Genomic DNA, 16,480 nt, shown 5'->3' on the forward strand with positions numbered 1-16,480 from the left:
TGTAAGAGTATCCTATGCTGATTGTATTAGACATCTGTGTCATTGGAGGAACCTTAACAATTGAAAGGGTGGCTAAATTAATATACAGAAAGTTTCACATCATTCTGGTGACAGGCAGTCTTACTCTCAGTGGAGAAATACACACTAAGCTTAATTACAGATTATTCTGGAGACTGCTCTGTAGGTGCTCAAAGCATGTGAGATTACAGGGGTCCCTGTCCCACATGCCCCTGAGCTGCAGCCAGCCACGACTGAGACCATGTGCTCTGTAAAGCACAGATATTGGTCCTTGCTAACACCTCTGCGGCAGTTGGGAGCAGGAGAAGTGAAACACTCCAAAAGAGGTGGGAAGGATGCAGGCCCATGACCCTGCTATCCCTCCATACCAGCCTATGGAGCTGAGTGGGTACCTGGGGTATACTGCACCATCTGAAGTGGTGTAGCAGAGAATATGCTTCCTCTGCATGCTGGTAAACTCTGGGAGAAAGAGTCAGATTCCTTCCTAGTGTGCTCTGTGGGGCTCCTTTAACCTCTAAACCACTATAAAGAATAATTGGGCCTTTAACTTGAGTTTTTTGTATTTGGATGAAAGGGTTAATAGCATTTCTTATTAATTCCTGATATACCTTTTCTCTGTGTGTGGTTTTTTTTTGTTTTGTTTTTTTAAATATATCTAGGTTATTTCAACCAGTGGAATATGGACAGAAACCTGAAGGTCGGATTGTAGATTTCCCAACTCCTCCATCATGGCGTACAGGAAATATAGTAACGGTTATGGCAACACATCATGGGAAAAGACAAGGAAGATTGCCTCTTGCCACATTTTCAGCAAATTGTAATAAGAAAGGTTTGATCTGTATACCAACGCACTGTTGTTACTTTCTTTTCTCTCCAGAGCTTTTTCAGCACAAAGTAAATATTCCTTGTAGTTTGAGAACTATCCGTATCCCTTTCTTAAATGTAACTTGCTCAGGTTCTCTAGCCTGAATTATCTCTCAAAGTCAAAACAGATAATTCATTTTTTTCTTCTATGAGGAGATTAATGTTGCTTTGCAAACTTGGAAATTTTAATGTTTGGGGATTCCATGGATTTTATCTTGATTAAATCAATTCCACATATTTCCCCTGCCATCCTTAGTGTCAGACATGTATCAACCTTTTACTGTCTCTCTACATAGGCTAACTAGACTTGCCGTTCTTGGTCTTACTCTCTGTCGTAGTAACCACTAGAGTTGCTGAACACTGACTTGTATCATGTGAACCAGCCTTCTGAAACCTTGACCCGTTTTAGGTGACTGAGAGCTGGAACTAAAGTCCTGCTTGTTACACCTTTATTAAATTCTCTACATGTTGATGGTTAGCCTATTTATGATGTAGGTCTGTGTAGTTACATAAATAGAAACCTGTTTGGAAAGTATCCATAGTCCAGTATTGAGTAGGACTGGAGATAGAGTAGAAAACCCTGTAAAATAATAATAATCAGATTCCACCTAAAAGCTTTCTTAGTCAGCAAGAAAACAAATCTTGAATTGAAACAGAAGTTGGAGATGGAGAAGACCTATTAGATAATTTAGTCAATTTCCTAAGTACACTTACTGCCTAAAATATATCAAGCCATATTTTTTAAAGCCCCGCACAATATGGGAGAAATTTAAAATGCATGTGCACATTATTGCAAATACTACTTACAGTGCAAATGTGGAGTGTGTCCACACAGCTGTTGCCCTGTTGTTCCTGACTGTCTCTGTCAATCATTTAGATGTGGCTTCATGCCTAACAAACTATTAGAGTTTATTTGCAACTTCTGAGGAGGGAAAGAAAACACTGAATTGTACTGAAGAAGCTGTGATTGCAATAGGGAACCTCTACAGTAGCTCATGGCAAAGTGCAGCTCATGACCCAAATGTGGAGTTTGGCTGATCTGCTTTCCTATCTGGAAATGTGACACACAATGCGTGTTTAGGGTCAGTCCCCAAGTTTTGGGGTGTTGAAAGAGAAACATCTCAATTTAAATGCTGTGCACCTTTTTCCCTTCTGTTTTTACCAGGTGACAAGATAGTAAAACTAAGCCAGCTGGCCTCCACAGCAGGAGCACAAGGCAAAACTATTCAGCCAAACATGCCTGTAACACTGCAGTTTAAAGGGAAAACATTTACTTTATCTTATGGCCAACTCTGCCAGCTTACTGGAGGGCGTCTTCAGCAACTTCAAGGTACTGTACTGTTCAGCTTCAAGCAATTGCTTTTGCTAAGCCTATTGGAGCAAAACATCTGGCTGTTTATTGAAAATCTTGGTTTATAATCTTTTTTGGAGAAGAGAACATGTCTGCATATATGTTTGCACAGTGCCTACCTGGCACAACAGGATCCCAATCCTTTATTACATAAAAAGTATTGTATTATTACAATTTATTTATAGCTTTTATAAATGGTTATTTTAATTGCAATAATGGACAGATTTGTATTCTCTTTAACTTGCAAAATTCTACAGGCCCACTTACTTCAATGATGGATGGGTAAAATTAATACCCTATTACTATTATAAATCATCATGGCAGAAAGGAAAGGAGGCCTGTAACACTTGTGCTGGGATTGTGTCAAAATTGTCAGGTCTTTTTTTGCAAAGCTGTTTGAGCTCTTGTTGCAAAATTATAATTGGGAGGCATTGAGAGCTGTGGACTGAAAGGTAGGATTCCTAGGTTCTACTCCCACCTCTGGTACTCACCTTGTTATATCATGGATAACGTAAACAGTTTGTAAATGGGCAGAGGCAAGTGATCTTAACTGAGTACTTTCTTCAGTTTCAAAGACCATATTTCAGTTCAGTTCAATTGAAATAGCAAAGTTCCTTAAGCCCAACAATTCACTTTAAGAGGTGGTCTTGGGGTAGGTGAATAATGAATACTGAGAATCTTAAATTCAAATTAAATCCCACTATTGCTCTCTGTCTACCATTGTTATGGAAAGCCGCCTCCTCCAAAAGTACAGTCTAAATAATCTGGTGTTTAACAAGAGAAGTTGTTAGTACCTTACATTACAATAGCATTTCAACACACATTAAAATTATTACAAGAACAATTTAAGTCCAATCCCTTGGCAATGCTTTTGCAAACATCATTTTACCAGCAGTGCTGATGGCTTGGTAATTTTATTGTGTTGCAGAAGCAGTGCTGAACTGGAAGGTTACTGCTAGATACTGTGTGCTGCTTTGTCCACTTGCTTGAATGACATGAACAGACAGTGCTGAGATGAGAGTGCTGAGATCTGGTATCTCATTTCAGGGAGATTTCTTTCTTTCTCTTTCTGTAGTTTCACTAAATACAAACCTCTTTCAGAGTGTTGGCAGGATCCAAGTATCAGCTGTTATCTTTTTATTTTTTTTTATATTGGTTCAGTACCTTCACGGGATGCTCTTGGGAGCATCTTCAGCTTGTGAACACCCAATCTACTAATGCACATGCTGCAGGATTGTAAGGTTTCAACTTTACGGTCATTGCTTTTGTCTTTATGCTTTCCTTAAAGTTAAATGAATGTATATAAAAGAAATCAGTTTAAATCAAAATATTTCAAGAATTCTTTGTGTGGGTTTAAAACTGAAGTTTTTTCCTCTTTGAAAAGAAGAGAGGGGTTATAAGAGGCTCTTGCCTTAGTCTTTGTGGCCTTGATAAACTAGGAGCTACACATCACAACTCTTGGTTGTTAATAGCTTCACCCACAATTTACAATTATAGACTCCTACCAATCACACTATTCAAGGTAAAAATCACAATAAGTAACATTTAGATGTATCTGTCTAACATAAATACAATAAAACAATATAGAATAACTAAGCAAAATAAAATTGTAAAGCTGCATTCCAGAACTTGTGCCATCAGCCCTTGAGGTGATTAGTACAGATGTATGGCCAAGAGGTGGTACACCTCTACCCCGATATAACGCCACCCAATATAACATGAATTCGGATATAATGTGGTAAAGCTGCGCTCCGGGGCGGCGGGGCTTCCTGCTGCGGCAGATCAAATCAGGTTCGATATAGTGCAGTTTCACCTATAACGTGGTAAGATTTTTTTGGCTCCCGAGGACAGCGTTATATCGAGGTAGAGGTGTATTTTCCTTGAAGCTTTTCATATTTGTCACTTACTGGGAGAAATCAAAGATTTCTTAGGAGTTTTTCAGATAGTCTGGACATTTCATTTAATAAAATAAGCAGCCAAAAACATAAACATGTGAGTTACGCTTCACGTTCCATGGGCGACCTCTACTGGAATACTGTAAAGAATGGGAAAGCATGCCTTACAGTGATAGACTCAGAGAGCTCAGTCTGTTTTGTTTAACAAAAAGAGGATTACTGGTGACTTGATTACAGTCTATAGGTACCTAAATTGGGAACAAAACTTTTATGAGTTCTTCAATCTAGCAGACAGGTATAACAAGATCCAGTGTCTTAGAAGCTGAAGCTTAACAAATTGAGCCTGGAAATAAGGTGCACATTTTTAACAGTGAGGGTAATTAACTATTAGAATAATTTATCAAAGGTTATGGTGGATTCTCTATCACTGGCTATTTTTAGATCAAGATTAGAACTTTTTAAAAAAGATGTACTCTAGTTCAAACAGGAATTAATTCAGGAAAGTCCTTTGGAGGTCAGACTAGATGATCACAAATGTCCTTTCTGGCTTTGTAATCTCTGAATCTATATGTATGAAAGAAATTGTCTCTCCTAAAATTCAGTAAAGACATGTTTCTAAAATTATTGTAAATTTTATAGTTGTACTAATAACCATTTTTGCATTGGTACTGAGGTTTATGCCCCACAGGGACACTAAGGGGAGTTGTAAGGCACAAATAACATTTGTAATGTGATTAGAAATCCTTAGATGAAACGCACTATGGAAGTCCAAGTGTTAATAAGAGTAAGGTGGAAAGGAGAAAGCGTTTGATACTTAAATCAGTGACAGACTTGTTGAACTATATAGAGTAAATTAGTTCTAAGTTTTAGAGAGCTGATGAGTCCTGGAAATCAACATATACAATATGGGAATGAGGGCTTTTCTTTGGAATTTGAGTTCAGGTACTCCACACTCCTAAAAAGACTTCAGAAAAAGATTTAAATCTATACCCCAGAGTGGGAAGTTAATTGGAAAACCTAACCTCAATGATGTATCTTTGACAGAGTTAAAGAAAGGGGGAGCTTTCAGGGAGGGGAAGAGTGATAACAATGCATATGCTGTCTTCTAGAGGTCTTTTTTGTGGGAATGGAGAACTGAAATGTATAACTTGTCTTTAAAAAAACAACTTAAACTTAAAATTATTCTGGCCCAGAAGCAAGTATGCATATTACTCTGCAGAAGGGGAGTTTCTGGAGGACCATTACTTCCAAGATGTATATTGAGGCAGTAAAATGTGTGAGCAGTGGGGAAAGTTGGCTTTGGGGGGGTTTACTATTGGAAGAAATAGCTCACCTTTTTTAGGCCAGATGAAGAAATCGCAGGAATCCATTAAGGAGTCTGATACCTGTCTGGTATTTAGAGCGATTGCTCTCTTGCGGACAGATTTTCATTGCATTCACTCTTACATAATTATTCATCAGGATCAGGGAGGGGAAACTTACGCACAGGACGTTTGTGAGGCATAAAAAACATCCATAGGAAAAATGGTGAGGTATCATTATACTGCTCTAATTGTATGGTTTCATTTTTTTATTGCATGAAGTGGCAAATAGGTGTAGAATAGATTTGCCATTTCCAGAATTTACTCATTAAATTGTGCATTTACCGTTGCAGGAAGTGTTCTTCACATTGTTTCAGTGCCAGGCTTGCGGGATTTGCAATCTCAGTGGCCAGTTGCCTTGTTGCCCCTCTATCGTGCTGGGGCTGGGACTGTTCAAGATACTGGCTTCCCAAAGCATTTAAAGCACCAAGCAGACGTGCCAACGTCTACACTAGTAACGCAGCAAAGTAAGTAACTCTTTCGCCAGATAGCATACGGGAATCACTTGTTTCAGCAGAATACTATTTATTCAGTTTGGAATACGGCTAAAGTATTAATATTGAGTCCTGACACTTCTAGTCAGAAACAAAGAAATTTAGTTCATGACTGATAACATCTGACATCTTTGGGGAGTGTTGCATGGGTCTACAGACTTTTTGTCATCTATTTGAGTACCTATAAGTACCTACCATACACCTTGGATCTCATTTTCTGGTTCTGGAGACACAGGAAAGGAAAATCCATCTATATAAAACTGCCAGTAGCTACATAATCTGGATGTTGTTGAAGTGTAACAGTTGATGTAAATTCAGATAAGGAGCTCTGTCAGAAGATGGCACCATGCCTTTCTGTTAGGTATATAATACATCTGTTCATACTAGACTATATTTTTGTACAGTATAATTGATCATCAGTTGTTTGAGTCTGCAGTGTAATGTAATGTAATACTATGGAACTGTCTAGTTGATCAATCTAAATGGACACTGTTGACAAGCAAAATGTTCCATTAATCTGAAAAATATATTTATTTAAAAATAAACACAGCCCTTGTAAATAAAGTTGGGATGCATGTACATCATACTGTTCTTGAACTCCGCCTCACCGCTCCATTCATAAGAGCTGGAAAAATATTAAGAGTTGACAGATGTGCTTTCTGAAACAGGCAGAGAATGGGATCCTTGTTACTTTTAAATAGCAAACCCTTCAGCAGAGCAGAACAGGTTCATGGTATATGAAGCATATATGTTTTTGTAATGGTGTGACTTATGCAGTCTGAGCCTTGCTGTAATTTTGGTGAGATGCCCAGCTGAGCAGCTGGAATTTTAACTATTAGTACGCATTTTGGAAAAATATATATTTTTAAATCTTTAATGCTTGCTCCTAAAAGTTTTTGAACTATTCAAAATGTCAGTTTGTTTCAAAAAGACTTTTAAGTTTTGTCTTCAAAAATTGACCGAAGGGGATTACAGTGAATGATGCATGCAAGTATTTAGTATAGTTGGATATATTTTGACCACACCTAATTAATGTATTATCTATGAGAGACTGGTCTTCTGTTGCTAATCAGACTTCTAATAGGCAAGAAAATATAACTCTGCCTTGTAATACAAGATAAATAATATTTCTTTTTTCAGTCCATTTAAAATTGAAATATAGTTTTTCCTTCAGATTATGCCCAAGAGTATTATTTCTTTTGTTTTATTAAAGCCACCAGTTACTCCCTCTGTATTATTAGATCTGTTATGTTCTTTGTGAAATCTGTCAAGCCTTCTGGGATCTTTGAATGAAAGATGGTATATACATATCAGTCTTTTTCTCTTTGCTGATGTGTGGCGTTTTTAGAGAGCAGTAGATCCCTATATCAGAATATCATTTGTATCCATCAAATGAAATTTTATATCGGCTATGAAATAAATACCTTCTTTTTGTCTGTTTGTTTTCTGGAAAAAATGCAGTTACCAATTTGGCAGTGGATGATCCAGAAACTGAATCAAAATCTGTATCTACCCTAGAATGTCCAACCCAGGTATAATACTAGATATGGTGGGAGGGAGGGAGGGAAGGGGTGTGTGTGTGTGTGTGTCTACCAAGTAGAACAGTGTGTTAACAAAGCATGCAGAATATACCTCCTGCTGTAATTCACATATTGTGTAAGGTAGCAGAAAAGTTGCCATGACATGGGAAAACTAATTTTGTTGATTGCTTTAAAATGTCCTAACCCAACATCTACATTTTCATTATCCTTGTACAATTCTTTACTGCATTTTGTTTGTTACCTAATCTTACCACACTTTCATTATTGGAATTCACACTTAAGGTAAAGTTTTTCTTGCACGACTTATGTTTGTGTGTTCTTTTGTTTACATAAGCTATATCTAGTCAAAGTGTATTAATAACAGAATTTCATTATAAAAGACAGCGTTTGAGGACAGGAACAGGCACCTAAAAGAGCGCCTGGACAGAATATTTTCTGGAAATGAGCGACGTTGTTCCAGAGTCCCATTGTATGGCAGAGACTTGTTGGGAATTTGTTCTTTGATTGGTGAAAAAAAGATTCCTCAGCAGAGTTCTACCAGGGACAACAAATGGATGTGGGCTGGTTTTGTGAACTGTTGCCTTTCGTCAAGTGCCTCACGAGGCCAAAATGATCCATTGCAAACCCTGATCCTGACATCCGATCAGCGACAGGAATCCCTAAAGGATTATATTAATAGGTAATTGTAGTTTAATATAAAACTGACACATCTATATTTTATCTGGTAGTAAAATCTGGGATTTTCTGAAGGCATTCCTCTCAGCTGTCCTATTAATAGACTTATTTACATTTGTCTTACACAAACTTTACCACAAAGCTTTCCCTTCTGTAAAATATATATATTACAACTGCAGAATCATGAAAACTATTTTTTTTGCTAAAGAAAGTAAATCTGTTACATCAAGTTTCCTGCACTATTTCTTGTTTCCCTCATGTTTAATTACACATGCATCCGACGAAGTGGGTATTCACCCACGGAAGCTCATGCTCCAAAACGTCTGTTAGTCTATAAGGTGCCACAGGACTCTTTGCTGCTTTCATGTTTAGTTGTTCCCCTGTGCTGTGTCTACATTTTGTATCCTGGCAGGTAAGAAGGTACTATAGTTGTAAATTGCATGGTAATCCCAGGTTATCTACAAATATTAAACATTTTACATCCACAAAAAAAAACCCCCATAAAGACATATGAGGCTGATGATTGGATGAGGTATTATGTTGGCAGACACTTAATATTTTAATACTGGTTTTGAATATTTAGCTCAGTGTTCCATATAGACTGTGGATTTTTTAGCAGCTCAGGCTATATTAAAGTTTTGCTTCATTTTACAGCACTCTCTGTGTGCTGCCGGCAGCAGTTGCTGCTCCCGCCTATTTGCGTGTCGGAAATCCTCCCCCTTCATATAGGCATGGAATGAAAATTTTCAAGCAGAATCTTAAAGAGCAGGCAGCTCCCTATTTACATCACCTACAACAGATTACAACTCCACGCTTACTACAGTTCCCTGACCGCCGACTGGTGCAGTTTGATTCAGGTAAAGGAGAATGGGTGGCAATATTATACAGACCTCTTTTCTCTGACACTTGAATGCTGCATGAAAACCTTTATATTATTCTCTTCAAAAACAGGCAAATTGGAAGCTCTTGCTGTCTTGCTTCAGAAGTTGAAATCTAAAGGACACCGTGCGCTGATTCTAACACAGATGATTCTAATGTTAGATATATTGGAGCTGTTCTTAAATGTCCGTTTTCTCACCTACATAAGAATTGATGAAAATGTCAACTGTGAGCAATATCTGGTGAGAGAGGCCTCTTAACATCTGTTTATTACTAATTCATATAACTGGAGAAAGAAAGCCCAAGTGGAGATTTATACGACAGCACTCTGATTTTAAAAACAAAGTCTTCCTATTTGGCAGTGCCATAGGCCTATTATGTATTTGGCTAGAACAACTAAGTGGTAGTAGCACAGAAAACACATTTTGTAAAAACAGATCAATTAAATTGCTAGGTCTCAAGGAAGAGAGGAAGTTGCCAAGACCGCATATCCTGAGTTGTCCTGCTTCATGATTATTTCTTGTAGAGAGCCTTAAATCATTTTATCCAGAGATGAACAGTAGCTCTTATGTTTTAATAATATTCGTGACTTAATGCTTGTGATTATACTGTCTGTAAATGCACGGTGAGTGTTTTTAAGTTTGTCGTCTTTTCCTCAGCCTTACTCCAGGGGCTTTTTTGCCTGTATAGTGCCCTGGCATTGCCTGAGGATAAATTAAAAATATGCTCATATCCCTCCCCAGTAGGACTCTGCATTTCCTTTGGGGTCTACAATTTGAGCAAACATTAACCTCCATAACATAGTTAGTTCTTCTTTCTCATTTTTCATCTCATATATAATATATATCACTGTGCTTTAAGCCAGATACAGAGTAAAACATCAAGAAAAATATTTTGCCTTAAAGCAGCATAGCAATCTGCACAGTACTGGGGGGATTCAATTTAGCAAATAAAAAGAGAAATCAAGAAGAAAGTAACAACAAAAGAAGATATTTGTGATGTGTTCTATAGAGGATAAATGGAATGACTGCATAGACCTGTAGTATTTAAATTGGTCAACTAAAGCCTGATTCTAAAACATTTCAGAATAGTATGTAAATTAAATTTAGGATTATTTATTTGTGTCAGTTTATAAGACATTCACAGTCTTTTTGTTAACACTTTTGACCTAGATCACAGAAATAAAAAAGTTAGAAGTTTAAGATCTTGTTCTTAAGATGCAGTAAAAACATAGTTCAAAGATTTCATGTACAACAATTTGGAGTTGTAACACTCACTTTTTCCCATTTAGGAGCTGATAAAAAGATTCAACAGAGATAAGCGAATCTTCTGTGCCATTCTTTCCTCCCACAGTCCTTCCATGAGTGGCAGTCACATAGAGGCAAACACTGTTGTGTTCTGTGACACTGATTTAGATCCACTGATGCATGCAAAAGCTCAGGAATGGTGTGATACAATTGGGAGAAACAAAGACATCCACATATACAGGTGACACTAGTATTTAGAAACCAGTGTATCTGCTGTAAAACTGAAAAGGGGGAAAATACTTAGACTGGCCGAAGTGCTCCTAGCAATGGCTTTGGGGTGGGGTTTTCAAAAGTGCTCAATGTTGGCTGAACTCTGCTTCTACTAAAATCAGTTCCACTATAAAACATTTGCATTCTGATGTTGGGATATTCTCCATCTGAAGACTTTTTCCCCCCCTTAAGACTAACGGGAAACTTAAAACCTTGTTCTTTTCCATCATTATATCTCTGTCTTCCTCTTCCATTTTTCTGTTCTCATATTCTAAATCATCTATATTTCTCAGTATTCTGTTCTGACTGTTACGGTTAATATGCCTGACAACCTCTTGATGGTGATGGACAATAAATGTCCTGGCTGACTGAAGTCTATTGGTAGCTTTTGAAACCATTGACCAGCAGGTGTTGGTGATCATGAGGCTCTAGTCTCACAGATTCATAGACTTACCACCAGAAGGGATCATCAGGATAATCTAGTCTGACCTCCTGCACATTACAGAACTTCACCCATCCACTCCTGTAATAGGCCCGTGACCTCTGGCTGAGTTTGTGAAGTTCTCAAATCTTGATTTAAAGACTTCAAGATACAGAAGCTGTTCCAAAACTTCACTCCTTTGATGGTTAGAAACCTTCATCTAATTTCAAGCCTAAACTTGTGGATAGCCAGTTTATATCCATTTGTTCTTGTGCCAACATTGGCCTTTATCTTAAATAACTCCCTCTTTCTTTCTTGTGTTGATCCCTCTGATGTATTTATAGAGCGCAGTCATCTCCCGACACTACTAGTGATGGAGGGCTTCTCTTAGGTGACTCTGCTCATTCCTGAACAGAGGGCTAAGCATATGGACACTTGCTTAGCTTCTATGAAGTGCCACGTATAGTAGTTGTAGCCTGACAGTTGCCCTTCTAAATGTTTGAAGCTATTGAGGGAGATCAACAGGAGGTATAGATTGTGGACTTTTTCATACTGGGGATATGCACTGCAAGTATTTTTATGTTTTGAAGTTATTTTTACATAAAGTTGTTTTTTTATTCCAAACTTTGTCCTGTATTTTTAAAATAACTGTGTTTTGAAAGTGATATTTGAACTTGTAAAAGAACTTTGAAGTTTTGCTTGAAAAAATCAAGGTCTCTAATGAAAATGCCTAACAGGCCCTGAACTAAATTTGTGCTGCTAGACACCGCTATAATATAAAGAAAGTTAGCTGTTAAATGCTTAATTTCAGAAGAACATGTTTTTAATGTTGCTGTATTTACTCGGTGTTTTGTTCCACAGGCTTGTAAGTGGTAATTCCGTAGAGGAGATGCTGTTGAAAAATGGCACTAAATGTTTGATTAAAGAAGTAGCCACTCAGGCAAATAACTATCCTATGACATTTTTAACACAGGTACTTTAAAATGTTTAAGCATGTGAATAGTATTATTGAAGATGCATGAAAATTAAAGCTAAGTGCATATTTGAGAGCCTTACTGGATTGGCATCAGAGTGCTCAACACCTTGCAGCATTGCTGTCTTAAAGAGCAGCCTTTTGCCTGGGGCTAGTAATATCTTTCATAAGCACATAAAATTAAACTATTATTTTAACAGTACATTTTGTGCCCGCATAGGAAATTTTCATGATGATTTTACAAGGCTAGTTTAAAAGCTACATCGATTGGTCTGTAGCACTTAGTAACTATTAAATGAATGTAGAAACATTCCTTTACATTTAAAGTAAAATTTCATCCAGAAGAATTTTTCAGATTTGTGTGGGGTGATTTTTTTAAAAATTAATTTCCTGGTGGTACACTGTTAGGCTAAATGAAAATAAGTTGTTTCAGCAATGACTCCCATTTCCCACTGTGGACAAGATGAGCTGTAGAAAGAAATAGGGTAACTCTTTTATGTCCTCTGCATTCCATAAGGCAAGACCTGTCATATGATACCATTGTCAAGACAGGTCACGTTGAGAATGACTTTAAGATCATCTTGTATTATGTGTTAAGAATTTTCATAGGTAATAGGTAATGCAATTATAATTCTCCCTTCATGGACAAACTGTTTACTGAAAGAACCAGGAATGTGGATTTAAGATAAAATCAGCCATTTCAAATTTTCTAATTATAATTGGGAATCTAAAACACCTTTTTGACTTTCAGCAAACTGCCCAGGAGTTATGTGAAGTCCATTCTTCGTTAGAGGACCTTGATTTCAGAGTCAAAGCTGGGGAGTTTGTGGTACTTTCTGAGAAACCTTCTCTGGCAGAAACAATTTCGTCCAAAGTTGCACGACTTTTTGCAGAGGTAAGAGAGAGGAACAGAAATACTAATAGCCTGACTTCATTTCCACTGAAGTGTTTTTGTTATTAGACAGGTTACTTGTACCCCAATATTTTAACTTTTGCATAGTATCAAGAATGAAAAAAGTTTTAATTTAGACATAATCGCTCAGGGATCAGTATGATGTCTTGGCATCATTCATGTGCATACAGATTCTGCCCAGATTTGCTGAAAAACTTGCTTAGATTCTTCTTTGGGGTGCACTGTGGCAGAGTTTTGGGGTAAAGCAAAAGTTTTATTGTTTTGCATCAAAACCATGTAAATTCAGTGGGTTTTGCGGTGCTGTAATATGAAATCATATGAAAGTCAGTGATTTGGGCTGAAGTTTTTTGCCTGAAACGCAAAACAAAACTTGGGATATAAATTCCACATGAATCACACCTAGAAAAGATTGTGGTCAACAAAATCATAATTTAAATACTATAATGATATATGCCTGAGTGTTACACACAGATCTATTGGTAATCCTTGTAAGATTAAATTTAAAGAATGAACTAAATGATTACAGCAAGCACTCCAGAGAATAAGGCTTTGGAACTGTTCATTCTGTAGCATGCCATAGATTTGTATTGCTAAAATCTGATCCCAATTCTTAGTTGAAGTAAACTCTAACCATCATAGACATTTTTTTTCTTTGATGGATGAGGGCACATCCTATGTTCTCATTTTGTTTAGCACATCTGCTAAAAAATTGTGTGGTGATTTTTGAAATCTGAGGTAATAAAGAAAATAGAGAGGTCAATGATGAGAAAACTACCATTATTGTTTGTGCACATCACCAGTTCTTTAATTCCACAGTTGTGCTATTGCCCTATTCCTAGCTTTGTTCATTAAATCAAATGAAAAATGGCTTTATATTCAGCTAAGATTCTCATAAGTGTGTTTACTTTTCTAAAATTGAGAGTAAAGTCCAATTCCAGTGTAACTTTTTACTACAATCACACTGTTTTTTTTCTTACAATGTTTTTAATATTTTCTAAAGGCTCTTAGCGTTGAACAGAGAAAAGAGGATCTTGGAAAATATGCACAAGAGGCAAGAATTGAGTCAAGAACTGAAGTAACTTCAGAGTTACGCTGTCCAAGAAGTATTAAGGCTCCGTCACAGTTAAAGGAATTGGATGACATTATGGATCTGGTAGAATTATGTCTCTTATTTTTATATCTAACCTTTGGAAACATTTTGAAAATAGCTTCCTGTGTGGTAATGAAACAGAATTTTATTGAAATACCCCAACATCACCTCACTGGCATCAAACAGCAATTAATTGCAAAGCCTTGGGTGATTGGCATAACTAGCTCAGACTGTCTATTGGGTCATCAACACAAACTTTTCAATCAGCAAGTTTTCGCTTGAGAGAGTCAGTGCTCTGGGGTAAAAGTAAATGGTTTTACATACCCAGAAAGCAACCCCAGCTTGGGTTACAGCCCAGCACTTTTTCCCAGATGTATGTGCAACCCTCTATCCTCTTCCTAATGATCAAGTTAGCTATTTTTAGAGTTTCTTCTATTTCCTTAGTCTGATTAGACCTTCGTATCCCATCCCTGCCTCCTTGTTGCTCTACGGACACCCCGTGCAGGGACTAAACAGAGAGTTAATATCCTGCTTACTGGAAAGCAATTAAGGCTTCTTTACAGTGTTCAGGTGGTATTATCTTCCTTTTTCTGATGGCAAAATGGAGACCAAGACATTCTGGCCTGTCCCCGGCCATACTGTGAGTCAGTAACAGAGCTAGGATTAGAACTTGGGAATTTCTGGCCCTCAGGCCTATGTTCTGACCATCAGACCATGCTACTTTTTTGTGTGTCAGAAATAAAGAATGCTCTTTTTCCTAAATAACTGGTAAAATAGGTTTGTATTTTAATTATAAACCTAAATAACTAGCAGTATTTGAAAATGTGTTTTCCTAAACAGCTGACGCCAATTGAAAAGTATGCTTTGAATTACTTGGAATTATTTCATGACTACAATGATCAGGGAAAGCAGAAAGTCAATGAGGTAAGGAAATACATTTTGCTACTGGCAATATACCGTTAAAAAAATGGTAACCAGTATCGCCGAGGCTTTCGTGACAGCCCTTTGTGCAGCTGCGGCGCAATACAGACGATGACGCACGTTGTCAATGAATGCCTGCTGACTAGGTTCAGCAATGGCCTAGAACTGCAGCACACCACCAAAGATGCCATTGGCTAGACGACTATGCACACACTAAATAAATAAATACATTAGAAAAATACTACTGGAACTCTAGTCACTGAAGCTTTGTTCAAAATGATTGTGCTTAACATTACATTTAAAAAAAAAACACTAAATAGGACAAAAAAGACTTAGTGAGCATTTATCCCTTGCTAAAATAAGTTTTGTGTATATGGATGGAGTGGTAGGTTTGTTTCTGTGTCCTGGCATTTCCTGTCTTACTCCATGAGAATTCAGGTTGATCTTAGTGGTACAGAGTTTACTATGTTGTCATGTCAATAAATGCTTCCATTCCTTAGTTATCATATCCACATATGTGGCAATCCACTTCTAAATATCATTTAATTTTTTGTGAAAAGCTAGGTAGTTACTTTCTGAGATTTGCAATGCTGTAAGGCTTAATTTAATTTTACTGAATTTCCCTGTTGAAAGGAGTCGAAAACTGCAAACAGAGAGTGGGAAGTCAATCATATCAAGAAGCTGAAGGAAAAGGAAGATAAAATGCAGTGGGAAGAGGAGGAAGAGCTCCTAACCTACACTAGGCAAGATGCATATAACATGGTAATTTCAAAGTAACCGTAGTCCTTGCCTTTCATGAAATTGTTTTTGTGATGATCAGTGGTGCATTTAAGGGTGAGTTGGTGGTACCTATCACACTGGCTCCCACCTTGTACCCTTTAACTCTCGTTTGCAGTCTTGTCCACAGAAGTGACTCTAATCTTTCCTAATTGATGGTTTCTGTTTGGGGGAAAAAAACAGCAAGTCTATAGGCTGATTTGTCTTGACATCTGGCATTGTTGGCAATGCAAAGCAAAAAATGGGCAGTCAAGTGAGATTAGGGATGAGGCATGAGAGGAGGCAGAGGAGAAGCAGGTGGAAATGAAAGCACTGATGCGGCTGGGAGTGATAGTGTGCTGCACTTGAAGCTGATCTGCTTCATTAATGCACTTACATTTACTCCAAAATTAAATATAACTTATTTACTATAGTTATTGTAAATATACCTATTCATTGTTAGCTGCTTGTTTGTATATGTTGAGATCTCTTCACAGGTATCATTAAGAGTTGTATCTTTCCTGTACAGGAATATGTCTATGAAGACCCAGATGGGCAAATAGAAAGAATGCCAGTAAGTCAGTAACTTTTTTTGAAGAGGAAATAAACCTATCTGCAGCTAGTTAACTAATCATGATGATATATAATCTGTGGGTTTTTTTTTTTCAGATTTGGACTCCCCTTACTCTGCTTCCAGATCACAATAACGTCTACATTGATTCTGTCACGTGTCTGATGTATGATTCCACACCAATTTCAGAGTCTAAGCTGCCCCCTTTGTATGCCAGGAAGGAGAGTAAGCAATTCAGAA

General features: G+C 37.3%; 1 protein-coding gene and 1 non-coding gene across 2 annotated transcripts in view; both read left to right on the forward strand.

Annotated features, from left to right (window-relative positions):
- LOC123351035 (E1A-binding protein p400-like) overlaps positions 1–16,480 on the forward strand; it is a 43,596-nt gene that overhangs the window by 15,247 nt on the left and 11,869 nt on the right. The window contains exons 16-30 of the mRNA XM_044990123.1: positions 678–847; positions 2,048–2,212; positions 5,783–5,956; positions 7,445–7,515; positions 7,905–8,203; positions 8,854–9,056; positions 9,151–9,320; positions 10,370–10,566; positions 11,878–11,989; positions 12,741–12,884; positions 13,903–14,055; positions 14,833–14,916; positions 15,547–15,675; positions 16,199–16,243; positions 16,339–16,465. Of these exons, the coding sequence (XP_044846058.1) occupies positions 678–847; positions 2,048–2,212; positions 5,783–5,956; positions 7,445–7,515; positions 7,905–8,203; positions 8,854–9,056; positions 9,151–9,320; positions 10,370–10,566; positions 11,878–11,989; positions 12,741–12,884; positions 13,903–14,055; positions 14,833–14,916; positions 15,547–15,675; positions 16,199–16,243; positions 16,339–16,465 (2,243 nt within the window). The remainder of the gene's footprint in view (positions 1–677; positions 848–2,047; positions 2,213–5,782; positions 5,957–7,444; positions 7,516–7,904; positions 8,204–8,853; positions 9,057–9,150; positions 9,321–10,369; positions 10,567–11,877; positions 11,990–12,740; positions 12,885–13,902; positions 14,056–14,832; positions 14,917–15,546; positions 15,676–16,198; positions 16,244–16,338; positions 16,466–16,480) is intronic.
- On the forward strand, positions 9,729–9,866 carry LOC123351314. The gene has a single exon (XR_006574002.1). It is a non-coding gene; the product is annotated as a small nucleolar RNA SNORA49 (small nucleolar RNA).

This window comes from Mauremys mutica, chromosome 16 (assembly GCF_020497125.1).
Source record: "Mauremys mutica isolate MM-2020 ecotype Southern chromosome 16, ASM2049712v1, whole genome shotgun sequence".
Taxonomy (NCBI): Eukaryota; Metazoa; Chordata; order Testudines; family Geoemydidae; genus Mauremys; species Mauremys mutica.